This window comes from Gigantopelta aegis, chromosome 4 (genome assembly GCF_016097555.1).
Source record: "Gigantopelta aegis isolate Gae_Host chromosome 4, Gae_host_genome, whole genome shotgun sequence".
NCBI lineage: Eukaryota > Metazoa > Mollusca > Gastropoda > Neomphalida > Peltospiridae > Gigantopelta > Gigantopelta aegis.
Genome location: NC_054702.1, coordinates 99120726 through 99139430, shown reverse-complemented (window position 1 = coordinate 99139430; position 18705 = coordinate 99120726). Strand labels below are relative to the sequence as shown.

General features: G+C 35.0%; 1 protein-coding gene across 2 annotated transcripts; it reads right to left on the bottom strand.

Annotated features, from left to right (window-relative positions):
* Positions 1-2904: 2904 nt before the first annotated feature.
* On the bottom strand, positions 2905-16223 carry LOC121371547 (uncharacterized protein C19orf47-like). 2 transcript variants are annotated; one of them, XM_041497522.1, is made up of 8 exons: positions 16015-16223; positions 10398-10606; positions 8937-9048; positions 8140-8250; positions 7489-7607; positions 6735-6966; positions 5584-5808; positions 2905-4840 (listed from the first exon to the last, which is right to left on the bottom strand). In XM_041497522.1, the coding sequence occupies exons 2-8, from the start codon at positions 10497-10499 to the stop codon at positions 4698-4700; spliced, it is 1044 nt and encodes a 347-aa protein (XP_041353456.1). In that variant the 5' UTR covers positions 10500-10606; positions 16015-16223; the 3' UTR covers positions 2905-4697. The 2 variants fall into 2 exon arrangements, with proteins under 2 accessions (XP_041353456.1, XP_041353455.1); XM_041497521.1 differs by lacking the exon at positions 16015-16223 and adding an exon at positions 15769-15925.
* Between the last annotated feature and the right edge of the window lie 2482 nt (positions 16224-18705).

Sequence of the window (18705 nt, the reverse complement as noted above, 5' to 3'; positions counted from 1 at the left end):
TTTAACAAAATAAGTTTTCAATTCGACCTTCAAATGGACACATGCATATACTTACTGAATCACCACATCCCAGTAATTTCACAATGTAAACCATACAGTGTACATAGTTTATGGTCGCTGTGCGTATGGGTTGCTTACTTGGATAGCTGTTTTGGTTATGCATTAGTTACTAACATTCATATAATCGTCGATTTAGTTTTCAGATATGGCACAAAACATTTTACTTACGCTGATTAACTTATGGCGATTACAGACAACAGCTTAGTTCAAGCAGTCTATAGATTATTACCGAGGTAAATGCAAACAATATAGCTGTGATAGAATGTGCCAAGGACATATTCAAATTATTATATAACTCACATATTAGCAGAACAGAACAGAAATGTATTTCACTCAGCCATTTTTGTATAAAACGTATTGACCGTGTAACTTCCTGTTAATGGTTATAATACATGTATAAAGAAAATTAAGCAGACTTTTTAAACTGAAACTATAAATTTTTACATAATTATATGAATACAGTACAAATAAAATAATAAAGGATGTACTTGGTTCGCTCACAACCCGAGATGATTTAGCGACGTCACTATACACCGACTTTTCTTTCACAAACCATTAACCACTGTTCTGGACTGACAGACCAGATAGCTGACGTGTGTGTCCAGGACAGAGTGCTTGAGCATTAATTGGATATAAGCACAAAAAGGGAAATGAAAATTTAAAAAATTAATAAAATGATATTAAATAATGCCAGCCTAGTTTGCAGTTATGTTAGACGTTTTTGGTTAACAAATACGGAGACTTGTATCGAAGTTATTACCTGGAACCGTTCGTTACTGTGACGAGTTTCAAGGTAACCCTAAGCCTGATCCGTGTTTCTTTTATTGCCCAGCATGAGCATGTATATTAATCCTTAGCCAACGTTCTCTGTGGCTAAGTAGTTTGGGCAAAAGATGTAAGGCAAATTTCGTAGCCCTGTCGGCATTAACTCAAAAATGCATCAACATAATGGATCAAACAATTCTGTTCTGCCTTTGTTAGCAATCGAGATGCTTTTGAACTTTGATTGGATAGGCATGAAAATAAATCTTTATCGCCAATTATTCTGCTCATAGTGATGTACAGACCATTTAAAGGTACTTATTAGGCAGTTCAAAATATTTTCCACAATTACAGCTTTTTCTTCTTTTACCGTTTTTTTTGTTTGCTTTTTCTGTTGTTGTATTTTGACAACTGTATGCTTAGCAAATCCAGTATGTTTCAAGTCATTTTGAGGTTTGCTGGAGTTCAAAGTGCATTTCATGCACAGAAACTACGTAGTAAACTAGGATCTGTGACTTGGTATTGTTATTAATTTTAGAACGTTATAGTGACTCAGGAAGTAACCATAACATATTTGACCTTCATATTAAAATGTATCGAGTCGGATGATAACACGCTTGGAGGAACTTGATCATGGGTCAAGACAAGACAAGACAAGCCAAGCCTGTACCGGGCTGCGAACCCTGTACCTACCAGCCGTATGTCCGATGGCTTAACCACGACACCACCGAGGTCGGTCATAACATTAAACTTACCTAACCTTAAACTTACATAACTTTAATCTTACATTTCCGTAACCTTACATAACCTTGAACTTACACAACATTAAACTTACATAACATTAAACTTACATGTTAGTGATTGCACAAACACAACAACAGAAAAACCCAAAACCAGCCTACTTCGTTTTAAATAGGAGTGTTGTATATTGTCTTGCTGTTTTTGTACTAGTCAGAAGCATTTTAATGTTTTAATTTTACGAGTAAGTCCAAAGTTATAAAACTAAAGATTTACATCAGATTTAACATATAACGATCCTTTGGTAATCCAAAATTTCAAAATTGAAACTTTAACATCAAGTGCACTCTAGTCAGGAATAGCCTGGTTGCAAAACAAATTTGAGGGGGAAAATGTAAAGGAAAATTGGTTTTAAATTTTTCTGAATCAGTAATTCCAGCCGAGATATTACATATTATAATTTAATTCCAAACAGCAATCTTTGCACACCCATTGCTACTTAATCAAATATTGTCCTTACTATTTATAGTCATGAAAAGAAATATTTATAAATCGCATACAAATTAAATTAACTATAATCAAAATAATCAATGAATTACTAAGTGATCATGCTCAGATTCATGGTTCGAGATTTAAAGTAATGCAATAAACATCCAGTCTTTAGTGAATAGATTTAAAAACAAAGAAAGAAAGAAATGTTTTATTTAACGAAGCACTCAACACATTTTATTTACGGTTATATGGCGTCAGACATATGGTCAAGGACCACACAGATTTTGAGAGGAAACCCAGTTTCCACTACATGGGCTACTCTTTCCAATTAGCAGCAAGGGATCTTTTATTTGCGCTTCCCACAGGCAGGATAGCACAAACCATGGCCTTTGTTGAACCAGTTATGGATCACTGGTCGGTGCAAAAAGTAAAGTTTGTTTTATTTAACGACGCCACTAGAGCACATTGATTTTTTATCTTATCATCGGCTATTGGACGTCAAACATATGGTCATTCTGACACTGTTTTTAGAGGAAACCCGCTGTCGCCACATAGGCTACTCTTTTTACGACAGGCAGCAAGGGATCTTTTATTTGCGCTTCCCACAGGCAGGATAGCACAAACCATGGCCTTTGTTGAACCAGTTATGGATCACTGGTCGGTGCAAGTGGTTTACACCTACCCATTGAGCCTTGCGGAGCACTCACTCAGGGTTTGGAGTCGGTATCTCGATTAAAAATCCCATGCCTCGACTGGGATCCGAACCCAGTACCTACCAGCCTGTAGATCGATGGCCTAACCACGATGCCAGTCAGATTTAAAAATAAACAAAAAAGCAAAACAAAACAGAAAGAATGCTAATATTTGTTTTTATTTCACTGTTACCACTTTAAGTTGTAAAAAGACACAGGTTGGTCAATAGGTGAATCAAAACAAAGATGAAATCTACAAGTTATTATAAGCATCAAAAGATGATGGCATTTCAACTAGGGTCCTAATTCATTATCTTCAGAGTTGAGGGGAAGCAGTGCACTCCCCTTCACTTCCGATGCTTACAATTATGTAGACAGTTATTTATTAATAAATATACAATTATTCATGTATTTACAAATATATATGCAGTCATATTCAGTGAATCATTTAAAATGTACAAAACGTTTATTTTATACGTCTATCCACCCACACTAAACCCCTCAAAAAATAGTAGTACAGCTATTGTTAGTGATGGTAATTCACCATAACAAATACGAAGTTGATAACTGCAAGACTAGATACACCAAACTGGGATTAGATTCAAAGAGCCAATATCTGGCACAAATGGTAGTAAATAGAATAGAATAGATGTTTAATGACACCCCAGAATGAAAAATATAAATGGCAGTAATTACATGGACACAGAATAGAACATTAATACAAAAATGTACAAACAGTAAAATACATCTCCCGTCCCTATGGGTTAATTTAAGGTTGGTAGTCTAACTTGCACCTGTAAATTAAAGCAGATATTTGATCTATTTCATACGGAAGATACTACATGTATGTAAATATAGCACTTTTTTGTTTTAAGTACTTTATAATATTACTAAATACACGTGCAGTTTTGTAAAATTATATTTTTAGAAATAAAATCTTCATTTGTAAAATCTTTTTTATTTTTTTACAAATTCTTGAATAACAATATATTGAACCTCATTGTGTTGTAATAAAATTATCTTAGTGCCTGAAGCAGATTATACGGTTATAAATTTACACTTCTTATCAACATCATTCCTTATGAATAAAAAAAAACAGAAGAGAATTTATTGTCAAAACTTGTACAATATAAATTAATAAAAACATGTTTCTCTTTTTATTATTTGACAATAAAATAAAAATCATTTTACCATTACAAATATTTTCCCTATACATCAAAATAGAACTGGACCCATTCTTTGTTCACTTAACTAAAATAGCCAAACCGTGGCTCCAAAAGAGTTCATAAGAATGTCCACTTATGGTAATATAATTGCATAATTACAATTATCATTAAAACAATTACATTATACATAACTCAGGGCTAGTCCCGACACTTGCCAAATTCATAAACTGTGAATTTTAAAGTTGGCAAATTTCATTTTAATTTTGCAAAAGGAAATTCATGTAATAAGTGATATTTTGTTAGAAAATAACTAGATCTCTACAATTTGTGAAGGTTAACCGACAATTTGATGAATGTTCTGCCCAACCAGAGCTAGTCCTGTTCAAACCCTCAAGATGTCTTACGGATAAAATGCTAGAACACATTTGTCAGTTATCACAATCTATTCAACTCAAACCATATCCACCACATAAATCAGAATTCATTAGCTTACAATCAGGAATTAATTGTTTTGCCCAGCCATCACTAGAATATAAGCTTACTGGGGAATTGTATGGCAGTAAGAGAACCAAATCATCCACTTTCATGCAGACAGGGACGGAACTGTTAATATTATGGCTATTCTCTCTCACAGGCATAGAGATACCACAGGGGAAAACAGAAGGGTTTTTTTGTTCAATAACACCAATGTCGGGTAAGATCAGAATGACCACAGACTCAAGCCTCCAGTAACCTCTCAGAGGTTAAATACCAATACTGATAAAAGGGATGTAAAAGATCTGATGTATCATGAAGTTGGCTGTTTCCCAAGTCGACTAAACACACCCGACTCTTTTGTTTTATGTCTACTGACTGTCAGAGACCTTTTACTGGAAGAAGATTCAGCTCCTTTTTCTGTTGATGTTGCTGGACCAAGCCTTGACTTAATATCTGGAAATAATTTTAAATAAATACTTTTATATACACAGAGTACAGATTTTAATAAAAAAAAAAATTTAAATCTTAAAATTAATCATGTAACCCTGTAAATTATTAATGAAAGGCCTATACAGCTAATAAAGATGCACACACTTAATTTTACATTTTGAGGTCAAGCAGAGTAAATATTTAACTTCTAGTTATTTCAGATACCATTTTCAATCCAATCGGCTCAACTATTAAAAGTCACTACTGTGCTCTACAACTGGTGTAAAAGTACAATACACAATGCCTAGTTACCATTAGGGTTATTCCACAAGTCTATTGGATGGTAGGAACTTGTAGATTATTTATTTCAAAGATAACATTTATATAAAAGCTACATTCTGCAATTTACTCAATTCCAAGCCTTTTCACTTTAAAATACAAGCTGCTAAAACAGTCTCTCTCCAATGCCTGTCAAGTATTCTAGAATAGTATGACATCTATGTTCACTATTAACAATTTGTTCAATTAATCAATTAGAAATACTGAAGAAAAAACCCATTGATATTCTTTTATTGTGACTGGTATGCAAAGCAGTAATTATAAAGAGTAACCCTGCAAGTTAATATTACTTCTTACCAATTTTATTTCTCAGGCTGATAAGTTTAGACTTGATGTGTGCAGGTGTTGCTTACCTTAAAATATATTGTGACTGGCATTCAAAGCAGTAATTATAAATAATAACCCTGCAAGTTAATATTACTTCTTACCAATTTTATTCCTCATGCTGATAAGCTTGGACTCAATGTGTGCAGGTGTCAGGTCTTTCTTCACGTCTGGGTTCAGTCGTACTGTGATGGTGGGCGTGGTGCTGGAGACTGCTGCAGTCACTTTCTTCCCAAGCCGGGCTTTAACACTCGGCTGTTCATTCAGGTTGTCCGAGGCCAAAGTGCCCAGAGAGTGAGAGGTAGTGGACACTTCAGGCTTCTGAATAACTGGACATGAAATATAAAAATTATATACATTTAGGGCTGAATTTACAAAACCTGTTTTTCTTAAATGTAGGTGTTTAAGCATTGTAAATATATTAAGTTAAATATGGCCTTTATTCTTTTTGATGTTTTTAAATGAGTTTTTCTCTAAGGTACATTTCTGAAATGCAATTTATATGATACAAAATACACATTGCCATGAGTCAGGCATGACCTGTTTTCACTTCATATTAAGTTCACGACATACAAAAAACATTGTTAGAATTATACACACTGCGTTATAAAGAAACAGACAAACAGAACTAACACTTAATACTTATTTACTATCTGTAATTATTAACGCAATGGGCCTGAATTATTTACTAATTACATTACTTTATACAAAATGCACACACTGTATATCCAATACATTACAGAGTGAATGAATGAATGAACGAACACAGAACAAAAATATTTAATGACACCTAACACGAAGGAAAATCGGTTATTGGATGCAAGACAAAAGGTATATAAATGCACGAAAATCGATACAAACATTTTGTCAAAACAGTGTATTGTGTTGTGGTGAATAATGAATGAATGTTTAAAATGTATTTATATTATTTTATTTTAAATTTTATTATTAAACGTTGTTTGTTTTAATTATATACAATACATGAATTAATGTTTAATGGCACTCAGCACAAAATATTAAGATCAATAAAAAAAACATTAACTATACCCGACATAAAATAAGACACATTTTTAACAAAAACACTTATGGTAAAATCTTAGCTGTTGTACAGAGCTGTTGTATTCCAACAATTAAGTGAGATATCACTAAGAACAATAAATATATAGAATGGAAAATTAGATTAATAGATATGATAGATTAATGCTGAATCTTTTGTGGGCAAATCTAAATTACAAATACTACCGGAGGAACTCACTAATTGTTTTCTTGACAAGTTTCCTCGCAGCCAGCATCTTGGCAGTTGTCTTTGGTTTCTTCAGGGTCCTGGTCACAGAAATTTTGGCCTTTTTGGGAGTGCTGACGGCTTTAAAAATACCAGCGTACTCCAGTTGAGCCGAGTCTCCATTAGAATCGTCGTCATCAGGTGAGGTGGAAGAGGCAGCTCTCTTCACGGTTGTTTTACCACCCAGTCTGTTGAAAACTGACAACTGGTACAAAAATACAAGAAAACAAAGACTTTTTCTTAAATAATACTTTTGAGTATAGGGGGTATTTAATTTATATGCAGTGAATCAGATTCAAATGAATGAATGAATGGATTGATGAATGAATGGATTGATGAATGAATGAATGGAATGAATGAATGAATGAATGAATGAATGAATGAATGAAAGTGTAACGAGACCCCAGCAGATTCGAAGGAGACTGATGAAATGTGCTGAGTGCTGTATAATACGGATGTCAACCAAGTTATTGTTACTCAACAGGACTTTGAGATCCAGCTGACTTACACAGAAATCTGGATATCACAGATGCCAGTTTCAACACTACATTTTATCCTCTTTTTTTTAAAATAATATAAAAATAATAACATTGGATCAACAGTAAACAAAATACCATTCATTATAACTGGACTTCATTCTTTCTTGATTTTAATCATTAATACATTTTAATTTTTTAAATTAGTAATTATTATTTTGTTTTTACAAAGAACAACAAGACAATTTCACCTGTGGAGAATTACTTCTGTTGAGAATCAAATTGTCAAGGCCTGTCACTGTCACAGTTTTGGATCCTCCAGTAGATTCATTGCCAAGTCGATCGAACACAGACGATTTCTTGGACACTTCTGAAAGACACGACAACAAGAGACTGAAAGTGACTGGGACAACTTCTCATACTAAATACGAACCATGATTTTCCAATTTTCTAATGGCAATAATTTTCAGACTTTTCTATCATAATCAACATGATCAGTAATGCTTGGATGAGAATTGCTATCTCTTCTTAGGCAATTTTAAATGGAAACAAATTAATTATCAAACAATTTTAATTTTTCACAACTTCCCACACAAAATTTCACAATTTTCCATGCCTTTCTTTGATTTTCCATGTTTTCTATGACCTGTATGAAATCAGCCAAAAATGTAATTAATTTGGCTGCTACAGTAAAATCAAACTGTTAAAAGCAAATGCTATGTAATGGAACAGTGATTTCAATATTAAAATTCAGAACTGAAATTAATATCCCACAAAATATTTTCTAAAAAACGAGGACAAAAAATATTTTTGGAGTAGCACTAAAATCTGGCATGCTAGTCATCTGTGAACTTATAGCATTAATTAATGAATGAAGATCAACAAATTCCACTGTTAGTTACCAGTGATATCTGCGAGCACTTTGCTCAAAGGTTTGGGCGATGGGGAGTTCATCGGAACAGCATCGGGATCGCTAACCAGCTTACAGTAGTGATCAACTATCCTGCTCACAGCTGTAACAAAAACAAAATAATAAGACACAATAAGACACAATAAGTCATCTTGAAATATATTTTTGTAATTGGCCATTCACAATTATCTACATGTTCACAAGTATACAAAGAGTACTCTTTTCTTCTTTTTTTGTTACATAAACATTTTCAGTATGCAAGAGCTATTTTATCAAGATTTTTTTTTTTTTTGTGGGGGGGTTACAAGACACAGAGGTATTAACTCCTCCCACACAGCATACACTCATGAAAATGTTTATAATTGTTTTGTCTTGAAAAACAAATCAGAATCTCCAAAAATTATTATATTAATTTCCAACTACTAAAAAGCAGCAATTTCACTGTAAGACATTATGCAGAATTTACTGAATATTAGCTCTAGTTACATAATAACTTGCTCTTTACTCTCAGGAAACATTTTGTTCAGTATCGCGTCATGATATACTACACAATTGTCAGAAATCGCTTAACAAGTTTAAAACACTAAACAATTTTCAACTGGCTAGAAATATTGCTAATCAAAATTTTGAAAACAAAATGTTGCCTCACACTGTCTTTTAAGTTAACTCTTGCATTTTATACTGATGTTAATTATCACTTCATTTACACACTTACCTTAGTTTGACACCCAGCAGCCGTGCTGGGGCATCGTTAAACATTAATTCATTCTTTCATTCATAACAACTTACGAGTGGAACGTCTTGCTGGCATGCTACTGGTACTAGCATCCCTGGTAGTACTGGCAGACTTCGATGTCAGGGCAGTAACAGAGGTTCCTTTCAATGTTTTTTCTCTAGCCTCCTGCAATTATAAATTGTTGCATCAAAACAAGATACATAACTAAAGTACTAATCAAAATTATACCCAGGTGATTTTTCAATCTTATATATTAGTTATGAAAATCCCTGGAATAAAAACCATAAAAATGTGTCAGTATTATCATGACCTGTTATGGTATTCAAACAACCGGTAGAAAAAATGACAATAAATGACCTGTTATAGATAGAAATATGAGATACATTTACAATTTTACTGCAAAACATATGTATTTTGGAACAGACTATAACACCCAGGTTTATGTTGATTACACTTGACAGGTGAACTCACAAGTACTAAGCTAAGCAGAGAGGTGGTCTCAGGTGTGTTCAATATCAAACTTGGTGTTATAGTCTGTTTCATATTACATATGTTCTGCAGTAAAACTGTAAATAAATCTCACATTTCTATCTATAACAGGTCATTTATTGTCATTTTAGGTACCGGTTGTTTGAATGCCATAACAGGTCATGATAATACTGACACATTTTTATGGTTTTTATTCCAGGGATTTTCATAACTAATATATAAGACTGAAAATCACCTGGGTATAATTTTGATTAGTACTTTAGTATGTACAACACTAATGCATGTGGTTACATCACATAACTTGCATTAAAGAAAAACAGAGCTTTTAGGGTGTATACTACCAAATCAAATCCCATTGACAACAATAGTAACGTAAGTGGCTAAAACTCCAACCTAAAGTGTATCAATCGACATAAACACCACAGATATAAATACTACCACCCCTTACTCTTAAAGTGAATCAGAAAAAATTGGAGGTACAAATGCTCATTTCAGAGATAACAGGTAGCGTCTATAACCACACTAGTGCCGCACAAAATTGAGTACTTTTTTTTTTTAATACAGGTACCCCTCATATGTTTCAAGCACAAGGCTAATTGACACAGTGGTACTAGATGAAATAAAATTGCATACATTTTTTGCCCAGATGAAACTATTTTTTGTGTTACACACAACACAGGACTTGTGGTGTTCACTTCTCTATTAAAGGTTCAGTGCACCTCGAACTTTGACCCAGCCGGAAGATTTGGTTTAATACTACCTATAATAACTATTAATCAAAGAATAGTTTATCATTCTATAGATGTATTACCAGAAATAAAAGAAAACAATAGACAAGAAAATATTGTACTTACACAAAAGCAATCTCTACTGGTTAAATTCCAAAAATTATCTGAGAAGGAACTTCTCATTTACAGGCTCCATACAACACAAAATGGCTAAAAAATTAATAGTTACAAATGAATCCACATATATTCTGTTTCAACAATGTTTAACCATGATGATATCGTAGTACATGTACTGACCTGTGTATGTACAGTTTTGGCATGTTTCAAGATGGTGATGACGTCTCCAAGCCGTGTGATTCCCATGTCATTTAAGTATTCCTTGGACAGGTCCATCAACATGTTCTTCTCAATCCTGTTGTCAATGAACGTAACAGCGTAATTTGCAGCATCTCCCGCCGGAATTCCACTCTCGGTAAAGAACTTGATCCAGTATGAGGTACTGCACGCTAAAAAAGTAAATGTGTACAAACTAGTGATTATTCAATGATCGATTATAATCGAAAATTCAGCGGTTGGGTTCTACCGATGTGAAAAGTTAAAGTTTGTTTTGTTTAACGACACCATTAGAGCACATTGATTTATTAATCATCAGCTACTGGATGTCAGAGATTTGGTAATTCAGACATACCAATAGTCTTTGAGAGAAAACCTGCTACATTGATTTATTAATCATCAGCTACTGGATGTCAGAGATTTGGTAATTCAGACATACCAATAGTCTTTGAGAGAAAATCTGCTACATTTTTCCATTAGTAGTGCTCAATGGATCTTTTATCTGCACCACCCCATAGACAGGATAACACATACCATAGCATTTGATATATCAGTTGGTTTGAGACATAACCCAGTGGTAAAGTGCTCATTTCATGCGCATTCAGCCTGGGATCGATCCCCATTGGTGGGCTTATTGGGTTATTTCTTATTCCAGCAATTGCATCACGAATGGTATATCAAAGGCTTGGTATACATGTGTTATCCTGTCTATGGTATGGTGCATATAAAAGATCCTTTGCTACTAATGTAAAAATGTAGCAGGTTTCGTTTCTAAGACTATACTTTAACATTACCAAATGTTTGACATCCATCAGCCAATGATTAATAAATCAACATGCTCTAGTGGTGTTGTTAAACATAGCAAACTTTTAACTTTGATATTCCATTGCATAATTGATAGCTGCAGGAAATGTTTTAAATCATAATTGTCCCTACAGGCTAAATGATTGAACTAATGTAAATATGCTGGAGTTTGGGTATCCTAAACTATCGAATTCCCCCCCCCCCCCCCCCCACTTCAAATTTCATACAATATCACTTCTGCATTATGTGTAATTACACTGCGCAAATGCAAACTTTTGATACTTCTGCATATATATCAACTAAACAAGCCTTGACCAATCAAAATAGAAAATGATGGGGCAAAAAGGTTAAAAAAATGGGGGGGGGGGGGGGACAGAAGCTGCAATTCAGTTATTACATACAGAAACCATATCCAGTGGTTTATAATATATTGAAAGCTTTATACAGGAAGAAACTAGATTTGATAGATGGCGGTGAATGAGTTTTCTTTATATTTAGTTGCAAATCACTTGACTGACACTCTTAAAGTGGGTAAAAAAATGTATGGAAGGCTGTTTGAGACAGACCCACAATTGTTATTGAGAAACAACATTAGTAGATTTTTTTACTGTTTCAAAAAGTAAGCTTTTTCTTCTTTTTTTCAGCCACCTATAAAAATTACTAGCACAGGAAAATCATGTTCCTGTACTCATGAATTTATTGACTGCTTAGAAAAAGCATCTAAAAAAAAAAAAAGAATTCCGAAACAAACTTTGAAGGATAGAAAGCAAAGGAAACTTTCTAATATCGAACACAGTGGTGCTAGTCGACAACCAATGTTCACCAAAAACTTGTCTATATACATATGTTCATAATTCATTTACATTTGTTTCATTGACAATCTGTTGTGTTGTTCCCTCAAATTTGTGATAAATGTGGTCTTCCATACATTCCACGTTTGTGAAGTTGACATGGGACAGATGTCGATGGTGTTAAAACTATAACAAATATTCAATTCATGTTGGGAATTTTAAATTTGTTGACAACATAGATAAGTAATTAAAAAATCTGTATTGCTAGTTTACTCTGTATTGGACACGGTAAACAATGTCATTAAATTTATCCAATTGTTGGATTGAGCATGTGCAATAGCGTTTTCCTGTTAATCAACTTAATGGGACAGAATTCGATAGGTCCAGGATATGCACACAAAAAAAACAACAGTTACTGTGGAAGTATCAAACTTTAGGTCAAATTAGTTATTTGTGGACATTTTCCCAGTGAACATGACAACAAGCAGATAGTCCTAATAATTAAAATCGTTCTTAAGTTTATTCTAACCGGTTGTATAATCAAAAGTTGATGACTTGATTGACTGATTGATAAATATTGTGTTTTATGAAAATTTTCTATTCTCAGTGGCCTGAACTCAAGTAGGGCCAGTCCGAGTACTCTGACGGTAAAAGATCGATGCTAGAAGAATATTTGAAGAGTCATCAACACTCTCTTACCGTCCAAGACAGAACCCCCTTTCAATGTCCCTGTTAAATATGTTTTTGCTGACAGGTTTCTTCCTGTAGTGTGTGTATTAGTGATTATAAATATTAATATGTGAATTTTTTTCATCAAGGAGCTCAATGTAAAGGTATTTAACATCAAACATAGAATTGGTGTTGTATAAGAGCGGAAATCTTTGACTATTTGGTAGGCGTGATTGCACAGAACTTATATAGATTGATCTCTGACAGGTAAGAGAAAGTTGATAACTGTCCAAATGTCCATCTCTAGTCCTTCCTACAGGGGATGCTTTTTTTCATACTATAGAATTTATAGTTCACCAAGGCCTGTTTTTTTAACATTTTGACATCTATTGGACCTCCAGTACAGCAATAAACACCACAATAATAAATATTGTGCTGGAGACGTTTATCTTGATGAACAATGGAAAATACTACTTGTAACTTATTTATTTGATTTCAAAATTGCACCCAAAAAATGTGTTTGTTATTTCCGAAACAATTTTACTTTGTTTCTTGCGTCAAACCAAAATGAACTTATTTTGAAAACATTTTTGTAGGAGGATGGGACGGACTATAGCTTTCTTACCATCAGAGTAAGGCCTACGAACAATCTAAAGACTAAGGTCAATGACAGTATTGATTTCCCTAGAAATTTGGCTAGGCATGGTAGACCAAACACTTTTGGGGCATTTTCACCATTTTCGGGGCACTTGTTTTTCATTAAAAATGCACAAAAATTCATTGAAATAAACATTAATGTAATTTATGTGCTTGCTTTAATAAATGAATGGCAAATGATATAAAAGGCATATTTTATTAATTACTAATACCTTTTGGGATGTTTTATAAAGGCAATTTTAGAATTAATTAGTGAAAAAGGCTTGTTTAATCTCAGTGCTGATTAAGGCAAGATGGTGCTAGACTACTGAGGGTAACAGGTTGTTTCGCCCCTGTTACTAGATCGCCCATATCGTTTCGACCCGGGTCCATTCATACTGTTAACTGAGTCGGTTCGCCCCTATGTAGGGTCGTTTCGCCATTTTTTTTTTTTTGTTAATAAAAACATGGTTGAGAAAAAAAATATGGCTTATTTTCAAAAGCTTTACAAGTCTACAGATTTAGTAGACATCGGTAAATGTTATTAAATAACTTCTGGTGGGGTCAAAGTTTGAGGTTTTTGATAGATAACACCACAAGCTTGAAACAAGTATGGGGTACCTGTAACAAAAAAGTACTGAACTTTTGTGTGAAACTAGGGGTGTTGTAAAAAAGTAGGGGCTGTTATTGTTCGTAAAGCCGGAACCTACATGTAGCTATTCCGGGTCGTGTTTTTGTCAAAATGATATAACGCATTTAGAGTTGCAGCACTTAGCTTGGTGGTCATACCCAAGTAGGAAGGACTACAGATGGACTAGTGGATAACTATTTGATTAGTTTTACAGTTCTAACCAGGTGAGAGTTCATCACAGTCCACTGTAGTTGTGATCCATGAACGAACAAAAAAATTACACTAATAAATATATAATCGGGGCGAATCACTTTTGGGGCAAAACGACTCGGTACGAAGAAGATTTAGAATGAACCAACCCTGGGTGAACGGGTCTATGGGTGAAACAACACAGGGTTCAAAATGGTTTCAGGGTGAAACGATCCAGATTCCTATTGAGGCATGGTGCTGCACCATGCTAAAACAAGCTAGGGAAAACACCAGACAGTCACTTTTCGAATCCTTGTTTTGGCTACACATGTACACATTTACACAATAAATAAAACATATCCAACAGTAATTTTTTTATATGATATATTTCCGTTTTAAGAATGCTGGACAAATTGCAGTGAAAATTGCTATTGAAATTTTTTTGTTTGAACATTACTTATGAACCTGAATGTGTTTGAAGAAAAACTTGAGTTTAAATTTGTTTACCTTTTACGAACTATGGATTTCAAGTGATTGTTACTGTAAGATTAGCCCGAGTACTCTGACTGCAAGAGAGCTAGACAGACATTTGGACATAAACACGCTCTCATTACAGTCAGAGACCAACCTATGTCTTTTTTTGGCAATTCCTGACTACCAAACGGTAGGCAACGAGTCCCGCTCTAATACCACAACAATCCTATGTTTGACGTCAAATACCTTTACATCAATCATTTTCGAGTTAAGTGATACAAAAAAATCCACATATTAATCACTAATACACATACTACAGAAAGAAACCCGACAGCACCCACATTCAGCTATGCTTCGTGACACTCCGTCGCAACAATTACAAAGCTCGGCGATCTATTTCGAGACTGGGCGATTCCACCTTGTGCAGCAGTTACAAAAATAATTACATTTATACTGTTTACTATAATTTTTAAAATGCGGGAAAGGTGTTTTTAGACTGGTTTTAACATTCTTAATATCAGTAAGGATGACCTACTTCGCATTTATAAACACGAAAACAGGTGAATGATTTATTTTGAAATTATTATACAATTATTGATAATTAAAAAAAAAAAAAAATTGCACCCTTAAAAATAAATATGTTGATACTTGATTAACCATAGAAAAAGGAATTGAACTTTAATTCGTTAAAAACTCCGACAACATGACAAATTCCTAATCATACTCATGCAAACTACCAAGTGCGCCGAATCACCGGACGCGCCGATACACCGGACACGGTTGTAAACTTGTATATTTGGCACGAGTTCGACCCGTACCCCCCCCCCCCCCCACACACACACACACACTTTCAATGGTCAGGATTAGGGTTAGTCTTTAGAGCCTTTGATATAGATGGGTACGAGTCGATCTCTTTCCGGTGCGACTTATTACTTTTTAAAGTTTTATTTTTAAAAGTTAAATTTTCTAAAAATTCTAACGATTGCTCCTTAATAGTCAATTTCAGGCTCATAAAAACTAGATATCCAAATGCATTTAAAATATCGGAAAATTAACGGTTACTTCATTGAATCGATTTACACAATTTATCTGCTACAGAGGCAAAACAAATAATATATATTTAATAAAATAAACATTTTACCCGTGTCAGTCGACATTGTGGACGCCATGTTTTGTCAACAAGAAATGTCAAATATGTTACGCTTTTCATACAAGCTTTAGTAACCAATGTGGTACATGTCTATGATTGGTTGCAGCCCTAAAATATATTGCTAATTTGTTACTATGTCAACACTGCCACACTAACTTTGATGTTGTTATAATTCCATTCAAACTATTTATAAATGAATAACTGACAACTGTAGCCTCCTCGCAAATCCGGACTGACCGTATTGGGCCCCCGCCTGTTGGAGCGCCGGATTGCTCGGTGGCGCTGGGTTCCCCCCTTTGCGAATCCTTTATCCTCCAGGGCTAAAATTAAATAAATAAAAAAATATATATATAATACATATATATATATAAATATTATTATTAAATAAATAATTATAGTATGTATTATTTTCGAACTGCCCGATTGAAAACTGAATTATAACTTTGCACCCACTAATCATACTATAAAATAATAGAATGTTATAGGTTTATCTTTAATTATGGTGCTATTATATTAACATAATAAATAATATACGTAATGATAGACCCCAATTTTTTTATTTTTTTTTTATCCCGTTTTTAAGTGGTCCTACCACACTATTAAAAATTGTCACCTGCATCTTTCTCACACACCTCCCCCCCCCCCCCCGCCCCGGAGTCGGTCACTGGCGAAGTCAGAGGCTGAATCCGGGGTGGGCGTGCCTGAACCCTAGTGGATAGGGGCACGTAAAATGAGTTGCCAGTCCAGTCCTCGCAAACAACAAATTTTTTTTTATACCACTAGTCCTTACGGGATGCAGTCGATTCGTCCACTGGACAATTCGTCCACGGATGATTCGTCCACTGAAAATTCGTCCACTGAGGAACTAGAGACGATTCGTCCACTACACAAAATCAGTTCCCGATTCGTCCACTGGGTTTTTATTTCCCCAGTACATTTCGTCCACGGCCTAAATAATGTGTACTACATGTACGTGGGGGCTAAATAAATTATTAGATATATTTTACCCCGTATTTTTTTTTGCTGTGTCATAAATTTACAAAGGTGAAAATAAATGATATTGCATTAGATTAGGCTTGGTAGATGTTTTTGTAACAATGCTCTGCAGACATAATTATTTGGTGTTTCTATTTATTCGGTTATTATTTGTTTCTATAATGTACGCCTTTCACGCTACATGTCGTAGGATGTTTTTAGTACAATATGCCCAGTAAAGATAATATTTAGCCCTTCCCTTTGAACTTGTTTGGTTTCTGTTTGCTTTACCAATTAAGTGTACAGGTGTACTCTATTGTGATATCGTGAAGTAATTAGCAATGCAGGCTCATTACTGCTTAAGCTTGTTTCACCAAGTTGGATCCAGTAGCGTCTAAAACAACACGCCTTATTTCAAAGCGGCACCGCTAACTACCTGTATGGACGGAATGAATGAATGAATGAATGAATGAATGTTTAACGACACCCCAGCACGAAAAATACATCGGCTATTGGGTGTCAAACTATGGCAATGCAAACAAATAAGGTGATGATCAACATCAATATAAAAATTCAACATTTAAATAAAAACACTGTAAAGAATTGTGCCAAAATACAAATATCACAGATAGATACTGACTTTTACTCAAAATTTCAATGTGTGCTGTATTGGCCATTCTCAAAGAGAATGTTACACCCCTGCACCACGGTGAGGTTACAGCACGCTCAGGGGTGTATGGACGGAGGGGTAATAAATTCTTCCGACGCGGAGGCTTGCATTACCTATTTACCACATCGTGTACGAGCGAGTGGACGAATCGTCCGTGGACGAATTATCCGCATGATAATGAATACAAACAGTTAATAAAACTGGATAGTAATGTTGAATTCTAACTCTATTTTACTTTTTTGGTTATAGTATACCACAAAATAATGTTAAGAAACGATTGCAATGTCAAAGAAATAACTATTAATATGTTTGAAAAAAATGCAGTCGAGTGGACGAATTGTCCGAGGTGAGTGGACGAATTGTCTGTGGCCGAATTGTCCAGTGGACGAACCGTCTGGAAAGCGTCCTTACTAAAGGTGGCCTCAGACCACAATTAATTTCGCTATATGTTTCTATATAGCCTTAGTGGCTATAACATTTTTATTAATATCAGCAGGCCCGTGAAGTTTTGTATGTACCTTTGCCTGCATGGGGGACACATACCCTGATGTCCAGCTCTTTCTCCCAGCATATTGGTTTAAACAGACACACCCTCTAAACCAGGCCGGAGTACACCCATTTTATACAAAAAGCACTACATTTGCTAGCCCGAGTACTCTGACTGTAAGAGAGCTAGACGGACATTTGGACATAAACACGCTCTCATTATGTACAGTCAGAGACCAACCTATGTCTTTTTTTGGCAATTCCTGACTACCAAACGGTAGGCAACGAGTCCCGCTCTAATACCACAACAATCCTATGTTTGACGTCAAATACCTTTACATCAATCATTTTCGAGTTAAGTGATACAAAAAAATCCACATATTAATCACTAATACACTTACTACAGAAAGAAACCCGACAGCACCCACATTCAGCTATGCTTCGTGACACTCCGTCACAACAATTGCAAAGCTCGGCGACATAGGCTGGTCTCTGACTGTAATGAGAGCGTGTTTATGTCCAAATGTCCGTCTAGCTCTCTTACAGTCAGAGTACTCGGGCTAGGACCGGCCTTGGCCGGATCCCTCTGTCCAGGACAGAAAAGAGGTGGGGGAGGGTTAGAGAGGGGCGCCTGCACTGGCAAGTGCAAGGGAGCACCAGCAGTCCAAATGTTGGTGACAGGCGGGGTGTAATTGGTGCCATGGGCGTCATTTGCAAGGAAAAAGTGGGGGAGACAATTGGGTTCTAACAATATTTCGTGCGACTAATCGCGAGCGCCCTACATATACACAAAAGTT